This window comes from Polypterus senegalus, chromosome 4 (assembly GCF_016835505.1).
Source record: "Polypterus senegalus isolate Bchr_013 chromosome 4, ASM1683550v1, whole genome shotgun sequence".
Classification (NCBI taxonomy): domain Eukaryota; kingdom Metazoa; phylum Chordata; class Cladistia; order Polypteriformes; family Polypteridae; genus Polypterus; species Polypterus senegalus.
In genome coordinates, this window is record NC_053157.1 from 19,291,579 (window position 1) to 19,302,021 (window position 10,443).

The 10,443-nt window shown below is 39.0% G+C and overlaps 1 protein-coding gene across 5 annotated transcripts in view; it reads left to right on the top strand.

Moving 5' to 3' along the window:
• The window catches only part of LOC120527174 (folliculin-interacting protein 2-like), a 132,910-nt gene that overhangs the window by 47,744 nt on the left and 74,723 nt on the right, over window positions 1-10,443 (top strand). For all 5 annotated transcript variants that reach the window (XM_039750311.1, XM_039750313.1, XM_039750314.1 and 2 more), the window contains exon 2: window positions 3,153-3,276. In XM_039750311.1, the coding sequence (XP_039606245.1) occupies window positions 3,153-3,276 (124 nt within the window). The remainder of the gene's footprint in view (window positions 1-3,152; window positions 3,277-10,443) is intronic.

The window sequence follows — 10,443 nt, forward strand, 5'->3', positions numbered from 1 at the left end:
ATGGAAGGACCTGATGATGATGGTCACGTAGACTTCTGGCTTTCAGTCCATCAATGTTGGTGCATCAAGATGCTTTGAGTAGGTGGTGGTGGCTCAGGCCGCCACCACAAAGAAACCGGAAAAAGAAACAGAAGAGAGAGTTGGGGTCAGTATGGATTTTGGAGCCACTGTGAATAGTTATTATGAAGAATTGAACATACAGAGTATCAGGATTAAATTAAAGTGAAGTTATAAAAAGGCCATGTTAAAGTAATGTGTTTTCAGCAGTGTTTTAAAGTGCTCCACTGTATTAACCTGGCGAATTCCTATTGGCAGGCTATTCCAGATTTTAGGTGCATAACAGCAGAAGGCCGCCTCACCACTTCTTTTAAGTTTAGCTTTTGGAATTATAAGGAGACACTCATTTGAGGATCTAAGGTTACGATTTGGAATATAACGTGTCAGGCATTCCGATATATAAGATGGGGCGAGATTATTTAAGGCTTTATAAACCATAAGCAGTATTTTAAAGTCAATCCTGAATGACACAGGCAACCAGTGTAGTGACATCAAAACTGGAGAAATGTGTTCGGATTTTCTTTTCCTAGTTAGGATTCTAGCAGCTGCATTCTGCACTCGTTGCAAGTGATTTATGTCTTTTTGGGTAGTCCTGAGAGCAGTGCGTTACAGTAATCTAGTCGACTGAAAACAAAAGCGTGAATTAATTTCTCAGCATCTTTCAATGATATAAGAGGTCTAACTGTTGCTGTTTCTTAAGTGAAAAATGCTGTCCTAGTGGTCTGATGAATATGCGATTTAAAATTCAGATTACAGTCAACAGTTACCCCTAAGTTTTTTTACTTCCGTCTTAACTTTTAATCCTAATGCATGGTTATTTCTGATAACCTCATTGAATCCATTATTGCCAATTACAAAAATTTCAGTTTTCTCTTTATTTAGTTTGAGAAAATTACTATTCATCCATTCAGAAATACCAGTAAGACATTGTGTTAGTGTATCGAAAGAGTCAGAGTCATCAGGTGCTATTGATAAGTACAGCTGTGTGTCATCAGCATAGCTGTGGTAACTCACGTTGTGCCCTGAGATAATCTGACCTAACGGAAGCATGTAGATTGAGAAGAGCAGCGGACCCAGGATAGAGCCTTGTGGGACACCATATCGGATATCATGTGTCTTTGAGATTTGATTACCACAACTCACAAAGAATTTTCAACCTGCCAGGTAGGATTCAAACCAATTTAAGACACTGCCAGAGAGGCCCGCCCATTGACTAAGGCGATTTCTAAGAATATTATGATCAATGGTGTCAAATGCAGCACTCAGATCTAAGAGGATGAGAACAGATAAATGGCCTCTGTCTGCATTTACCCGCAAGTCATTTACTACTTTAACAAGTGCAGTTTCTGTGCTGTGATTTGTTCTGAAGCCTGACTGAAATTTATCAAGAATAGCATGTTTATTGAGGTGGTCATTTAACTGCAAAATGACTGCCTTCTCTAGAATTTTACTTAAGAAGGGCAGGTTAGAGATGGGTCTAAAATTTTCAAAGGCAGAGGGGTCAAGATTATTTTTCTTGAGCAGGGGTTTAACTACAGCAGTCTTAAGACAGTCTGGAAAGACCCCCGTATCTAATGACGAATTAACTATGTCCAGAATATTGTCAATTAGCACGCCTGATATTTCTTTGAAAAACCTTGTTGGTATTGAGTCAAGGATGCAGGTGGAGGGTTTCAGTTGAGAGATTATTCTATGTAATTCAGGTAAATCTATCCTGGTGAAAGCATTTAATTTGTTTATAACGGAGTACCGGGGCTTTGGAGGTTCTGCAGTGTTGGGGAGATATACTATGTTATCTCTAATATCATTAATTTTTTGATTGAAAAATACAGCAATGTTCTCACAGGTTTCACTGGAAGTATTCTGGGGGCATTCCTGTGTATTAACTGGGTTTAGCAGACAATCAATTGTAGAAAATAAGACTCTGGGATTACTAGCATTGTTATTTATAATATTAGAGAATTAGCAGCGCCTCTCAAGTCGGACTGTGTTATTGTATTCTGTTATTTTAACTTTTAATATCTCATAATGGATAGTTAGTTTAGTTTTCCTCCATTTACGCTCAGCTCTACGACATGTTCTTTTTAAATCAGACACTCTTTGGGTCTTCCATGGAATAGCAATACTAGAAGATTCTAGGGTCTTTTCAGGTGCAACTATGTCAACAGCAGCTCTCACTTTAGAATTAAAGTTTTCCACTTTACTATTTACATTATACTCGCTATTATAATTGGCATTATAAACGGACTGATTGCTTAGAAATATTAGTGTTCATCTTGACCGCAGTATACAGTTCATAAGTGGATATATTTAGGTAATGGCTCAACAGTATGTGACAGAACAGCATGTTTAATGCCTTTAATCTCCAAAAAAAGTAATTTTTAAAAATTATAGGGAGCCTGCAGTGACTCCTACTTTTGGTTTGCACAGTTTCAACAGGAATTAAAACCCATACTGTACTATTCAGAAATGTCTGAATATTTCCTTTTCTGAACAACCCACAACTTCAGAATTCACCGGTTCCCATTGCTAGTATATCTTAATCTGTCCATGTAATGTCTGTTAAAAGAAGCTTAAAGCTAAGTGAGTTTGACTTTTTTTTTTAATTAGACATTTTCAATATTTTTCAAACTTTTGTCAGTTTTATTGAATGTTTTGGATGTTGTTCTAAATTAGAGCAGTTGGACATTTTGTATGACTCAATAAAAATATTGCAATATGCAAGCTTTACACACAAGTCAGATTTTCATTTATTTTTAAGTCCTTACAGCCATGCAAGGACTCAGATGAGTGGTCTGGAAGATCTGATTGTGTGTGTTTTTTTTTTTTTTTTGTTTCTTTTTTGTATATATGAACTTCCCGGCATACTGCTACTTGACACCACTGCTTGACGCTTTTTGGCATTCCAAGCTCTATCCTACTGTGTGTTTCTACATCGCTCTCTTGCAGCCTGTTATAACCTGACGACTATTGGACGACATGACTGGTTAAGTCTGAGTCATTCTTACATCACAGATGCCAGGGTATTACAAAATGAATCTGTCTGAGTTAAAATAATTTTCTTCCTCTCTCACTGTTTCTTCTTTTGCTTACAGCTGGGCAACTTCTGAACTTGAACCAAATCACATTCGGCTGATCGTCTATCAGGACTGCGAGCGTAGAGGAAGGCAGGTGCTGTTCGATTCCAAAGCTGTACGGAAGGTGATCACAAGTAGCCAGGTAATAATGTTTGCCTTCCATCTTAAATTTTAAGTGTGTGATGCTTTGTATTTGACTTGCAGATAAAAATGCCAATCCTGGACAGATTTCTTCAATCGATAACTTATGTTCTGTAACCTACTTAATCTGGTTCAGGGCTGCAGGAACTGAAGCCTGTCATGGCGGCATTGGGTGCAACAAAGGAAACAGCCCTGAACAGAACTCCAGTCCATTCATTGATCACATGGTGGCAGTTTAGAGTTGCAAATTAGCAGAACACATAATTGGAGTACGGGGGAAAACCTGAAAAAGACTGAGAAAAACACGTGCTGACATGACCAGGGGTAGAATTCGAATACGAGTGACAGGGAACAGTGCTGACTACACTTTACGTGTGACAATACCTCTGTAGGTGCTGAAGGCGGTTTAGAATGCCTGATACAGTCACATCCTAAGTGAACAGCCTTTGTTTTTTTGGCTAAGTGTCACTATGTGAATTGAAGACCTGCCTCTCCCCCCATTTGTTGGTCAAGAGTCCAGTCTTCAATTCAAAACATGACTCAGTAGTAGCAATATTTCAGCAAAAAAGCATGATAAAAAAACAATTTTGAATTAACATTTAAGCCAGTCTAATATTTTTAAACATTTATGTGAAAAAAACGGCAGTACGTATTCTACACCATCTATCTAAATTGGTTTAGAACAATATTGCACACATGCATTGTACATTTAAAAAAAAAAATTAATCACTTTTATTATTAATGTTTTACTAAACTCTAATGTGGTGTAAACATTGTAGTTATATTGTATATTTCATTTCATGAATGTAAACGAATATTTTCAATTAACACAAATCTTAATGATTTTGATTTTGTCGACATGTTAAATGGTTCCCACAGACCCGAACACAACGTAAATGTTAATAGTGTATTTTACAGAAATGATCCGTATTATTTGGTTTGATGTACTGTTTTACCTTCTCATTTTTATTGCTTAATTTTTTAACCGAGACCTGCCGAAACCTTCCAAAAGTAATTTTACGAAGTCAGTCCTGAAATGGCGGTGACGTCACTTCCGGGTATGTACCTGCGGGTCTACAACTGCGGTGACGTAAGGTGCTGTGGCTCTGCAAGTGGATGCTACTCGAACAGTTTAGCAGTTTAACACACTGGGTGGATGGGGCATGTCACAAGCTGTAAGCGGCACACATCCATTTTTGTACAACATCAGGCTGAGCTCACTTTTAATCCCTCTACTCATATGGTGGACTGTTACAGGAGGTCCACAGAATGAGGTCAAAAGGAAGGCTGAGCAAAATAAGGATTAAAGTGGTGATGAAAATTTGTTTCGAATGCTAAGAAAACTGAGGAGGGATGGGAGGCAAGGAGGAGGAAAATTCTGCTGTAGATTAACCCAAATAACAGCTATAAAATCACACTTGGTGGTTTTACTAAGCCATGTTGCTTATAAAATTAATATTGAAGATTTTCCACTCCATAGTGGCTCATCCAGCTCCAGGGCTGAGGTAATAAAAATAATATTGTACTTCACACTGTTGATGACTTTTTCTATTCATCCATTGATTTCCTGAATTCACATATACAGAGCCTGTAAAAAATGTTCATCTCATTGGAAGTTTACCCATTTTATATTTTATCATCATCAGTGGATTTAGTTTACCTTTTTTGATGTTGAACAACATAAAATGGATCCTTATTGTCCTGATGAAAATGGTGATCTAAATCAATTACAAATATAAAACACAAAGTAATTGATTGCATATTTGTTCCTCCCTGATCAGAATTTACTTGAGGCAATTATGACAGCCTTGAGTCTGTGTCCACAGGTCGTCGGTCTCTGTTAGTTTTACAAATCTGGACTCTGACATTTTCTCTCATTCTTCTTTGCAAAACAGGTCAAGCTCTATCAGGTGTAATGGGGCAGGTGAATGAACAGCCTTTTTCATGTCCAGCCAAAAATTTTAATTTGAATTGAGATCTGGACTCTGATTCGGTCAATACAGGCCATTCATGTTGTTGGTTTTATGCCATTCTTGTTAGCTTTGGCTTTATGCTTGGGGTTGTTGTCTTGCTGGAAAAAGAAGTCTTCTCCCAAAGAGCAAGCTTCTTGCAGGCAGCATCAATTTTTCCTCCAGGACTTGCTTGTGTTTGGCTTCATTCATTTTATGCTCGCATGCTATCAAGGGCCTGGTGCAGAAATGCACCCCCACAGGCACTGCACACAAGTGATTTCTGGAGCTCTCCATGACACTTCACAATCTGTCCACAGTTTGACCCACTTGTCCTGAGCAAAGTGCTCCAGCTGTGTCAGGTTTGAAGGGGTCTTCTCCAGACTGCATATTTCAGTACTTCCACAGATGTTTGATGGGATTCAAATCAGGGCTCTTAGAAGGCCATTTTAGAATAGTCCGATGTTTTGTTCTTGGTGCTTTTAGCTGTGTGTTTTGGGTCATTATCCTGTTGGAAGATCCAAGACTTGCGACTAAGACACAGCTTTGTGACACTGGGCATTGCGTTTCGCTCCAAAATGTCTCGACAGTTCCCTGCACAGACTCGATGCACCTCGTGCCAGATGCAGAAATGCAGTTCCAAAACACGTGAGCCTCCTCCATGTTTCACGTTAGGTGTGGTGCCACAGTATGTGTAGTGCTGTTTTCTTTGAAAGCTTCATTTTTCGTCTATAAACATTGAGCTGATATGACCAAAAAGATCCAGTTTTCTCCAAAGGACCTTCTTCCAGAAGGATTGTGGCTTGTCAATTTGCATTTTAGCAAATTCCAGTCTGTTTTTTTATTTTTTCCTTTCAACAGTGGAGTCCTCCTGGGTGATCTTCCACTGAGCCCACTGTCACTCAAAGAGCGATGGATGTTACGATCTGACACTGCTGGACCTTGACCTTGGAGTTCAGCTTGTATCTCTTTGGAAGTTGTCCTTGGCTTTTTGTCTACCATTCTCACAATCCTCCTTCTTCACATTCTGGGGTTGATTTTTCTCTTTCACCCAGGGAGGATGGCTACTGCCCCATGGACCTTAAACGTCTTAATAACGTTTGGAAATGTTGTCACAGGAACATCAAGCTGCTTGGAAGTGGTCTTCCAGCCTCTGCCTTTAACATGCTTGTCTAAAATTTCTTTCTTTTCCTCAGACAACTCTCTTCTTTGCTTTGTCTGGTCCATGTTCAGTGTGGGACACACCATAATACCAAACAGCAGAGTAACGACTTGTATCCATTTAAATTGACTGAATAACTGATTGTATGCTTGACTGGATATGTGTAGCACTAGCAAAAGAAAGTGACAAGTTTGAAAAATCACTCGGATCTTTTCTTGGGGTACCAACAAATATGTCCAGTCTATTTTAAAATATCTTTGTAGAACAAACAACACTTGATCTCTTTTCACACTTGCTTTGCTTTACTCAATGACATATCAAAGGCATGAAGGTACACAGGAGACAATTTCATTTCATCACTTTTCAGGAGGCATATGGCACTTTTGTAACAAGTTGTAAAGGTTCCAACAAAGTTGTCCACGTCCGGAAATAAATGTGGATTTACACAGTAAAGTGTGAGGTCCATTATTTTAATTTGGTTTCACTTGAATAGAATTTCAACAACTGTTCTGAGGCATTCATGGTCCATGTGGCCTTCTAATTAAAGGCATATGATTCTGGTATTTTTGCTAATAAGAATTAGAAGTGTTTGTGTTATGATAACCTTTTTGTCCTTTTAAGCTGCAAAACATCACATGCTGTATATAATCTGAATTGGGTAGAATCTCATGACAAGTCTAACCGCCCAGCTGCTATTGTGAGTAAATGGGTCACAGAGTTTAATACCATCCATTCTTTAATGTGCTCCATTGTTGTCAGTGTTTTAGTATTTAATTAAAGAACAGCAGAATAGTTCAGTCTTCTCTGTCCTTTATGTGGTATATTTATTCATTACTGCTTCAAAACATGGTGCATATTGCCTGAAAAATGTATATAAGAAATATTTCCTGAAAGTTTTCAGTCAGTTTCTATCTGATATTGTTTACATTGCACGTAACTGTTTGGCTTGAATCCAGTAGTGCAGCTATTTGTACTGACCTTTAAAGGCATCACTAAATGACGCAATTTTTCCAGCAGTTTTTTTTTTTTTTTTAAGCAGTAGTCTTCATTTATGTCTCTCAATTTTAAAAAAAAATCTTGGGAGTGAGACAAGACATGATCTTCTCGGAAGACACTTTGATGTCACATTAGGCAAGGCAGTGAGACAAAAGGACAGCTGCTGTACAGGCTTTTAAATGATCGACGTGCAGCTCGCCAGCAGCAGCAAGCCAGCAGATGATCCAACCACATCTCCTTAGTGTGCATTTAGCCTTCCCTTCACAACGCGAGTGGCAGAGACACAGAGTGCCAAAAGGACAGCTGCTGTACAGGCTTTTAAATGATCACCGCGCAGCACAACAAGCAGAACACGCAGCTTGCCAGCAGATGATCCAACCACATCTCCTCAGCATGCGTTCAGGCCCCCCATTTATACGTCCCGCAAGAAAGAGATTTAACCACGTCCGAGGCCAGAAATAAAGGACAAAGAGCAGATGACAAAGTAGAATGTCGTAAAGAATTCAGGGTGCAGGTTTTCATGTTAACCATCTTCTTCATTAATGACCAGTTTTGCTGCTAATTAACTTCTTTTGCCTTCATTTTAATTAACTTGACTCAGGCCCCTTAGTTGTTTCTTTTTCCTTACTTAAAAGCCAAACAATAATGAGAGACAAAATGAGCTGCCACATGACCGGCTCACCTGTGCCCATCACACACAATATGTGGAAATAAAAAAAGGTGTTGGTTTCAGTAAGGCTGATCTGCAAGGTCATCAAAACATTTTGGCGGTGTTCTTTAGAAAAAACAGAAAATCAACAGTTTTTGAAATGTCTGCTGTGGCAGAATGCGAGCAGTAATAAGACATGTAATTATATAACGGGTTTAATTTATGGCAAGAATCCGCTTCTCATTAAGAAACTGGTTGGAATTTGAAGCCCAAGTTTATCTGGTCATTGGTCAACTCATTTGATGTGTGAGTTCTGTTTGACTACTGTTTAATGATGAAATGAATCAATTCCGAAGACTAAATCCTTAAAAACAGGCCTATTAAACTGAAGGGAAAAGAAGTTAATTAGTAGTGAAACCTGGTCACTGATTAGGAAAAGGGTTAGAATGAAAACCTGCAGCCACTGCGGCCCTCCAGGCCCGGAGTTCAACGTCCGTGATTTAGAGAGAATTGGACAGAATGCAGGCTTAGAAAGGTTTGTCGCAGATAAAATTTAATGTAAGTAAATGTAAAGTTTTTCACGGAGAAGGTAAAAATGATAAATTTGAATACACAATGGGAGGTCTGAAACCTGAAAGTACACCTTATGAGAAGGACGTAAAAGCTAATCTGATTTGTCACTGTCCACCTCCAGAGAGAAGTATTTAAGAAGGCTTTATAGGATGTTAGGTTATATGATATGAGGTTTGTCTGGATAAAGTCCAGCAAATGTTAATATAACAAGAAATATTTGCGTGGCATCAATGTAACCTGGCAGCCAAGTAGAGTGGACTGGAATGTGCATGCAAGGTCAATCGGGGTTGTGTTAGATTCCATTGAGTGACATGTATACTGTGTGGCCATCACATTCAAAATGACTGAGCGAGTAGAGCAACGAATCTGCATCAGATTTAGCGTTAAGCTTAAACATTTGTCCGCAAAAACTATTTGGATGATTCAGAATCCTTTCGGGGATGATACAATTATTGGCGAAACATCAAATCACCCAGGTGACTGTGCCCCCCTACAGCCCCGATTTGGCACCCTGTGACTTCTGGCTTTTCCCAAAACTAAAGTCACCTTTGAAAGGGAAGAGATTTCGGACTGTCAATAAGATGCAGGAAAATACAATGAGACAGCTGATGGAGATTCCAACAAAGGATTTTGCAAAGAGCGTTTGAACAATGGAAGAGACGCTGGGAGAACTTTGTGAGGTCCCAAGGTGCCTACTGCAAAGGCGACTGAGACATCATTGTCCTATGTATAGTGTTTCTGTTGTCTTCTTCAATAAATGTTATCAATTTTTCATAGTACATGGTTGGAAATTTTCTGGACAGACCTTGTATGGCACCAAAAATATGTGGAGCACAACTCAAGACAGGTTATCCTCAAGTTAAACACTTAACTGCCACTTTATTAGTTACACCAGTTCAACTGCGTGTTAACACAAATATCTAATCAGCTGATTGCAGTGCAGCAACTCAATACATGTAGGCCTGTCGACCTGTCAAGCCAACCTGCTGAAATTGAAACTGAACATCCAAATGAGGAAGAAAGGGGATTTAAGTGACTTTTAATGTGACATATTTAGTTATTGGTGCCAGATGGGCTGGTTTGAGTATTTCAGCAGCTGTTGATCTGCTAGGATTCTCACAGATAACCATCTCTAGGGTTTATAGAGAGTGGTTTGAAAAAGTGAGAATATCCGGTGATTGGCAGTTCTCTGGGTGAAAATGCCTTGTTGATGCTGGAGGTCAGTGGAGAATGGCCAGACTGGTTTGAGCTGATAGAAACCATAACAAAAATAAGTACTGAGGTATGCAAAAGAGCATCTATGAATACACAACAAGTCAAACCTTGAAGTAGATGAGGTGCAACAGCTGGAGACCATAGTAGGTCCCACTCCTGTAGCTAAGGCTACAGTTTGCACAGGTTCTACAAAATTGGACAATAGAAGTTTGGAAAAACACACCCTGGTCTGATGAGTCTTGATTTCTGCTGCAACATTCAGATGTTTGGATCTGAATTTGGCATCAAATTCATGAAAGCCTGGATCCTTCCTGCCATGTATCAATGGTTCAGGTTGTTAATGGTGTGGGGATGTTTTCTTGGCACACTTTGAGCCTCTTAGTATCAACTGAGCATTGTTTAAATGCCACAACATGACTTGTGTATATGGAATGTTAATTGCTTTTAATAAATTCAATAAAATAAAAAATGCCACAGCCTACCTGATTATTGTTATTAACCATGTCCATCCCCTTATGACCACAGTGTACCCATCTTCTGATGGCTAATTCTAGCTTGATAACTCGCCATGTCACAAAGCTCAAATAATCTCAAACTGGCTTCTTGAACATGACAATGAGTTCA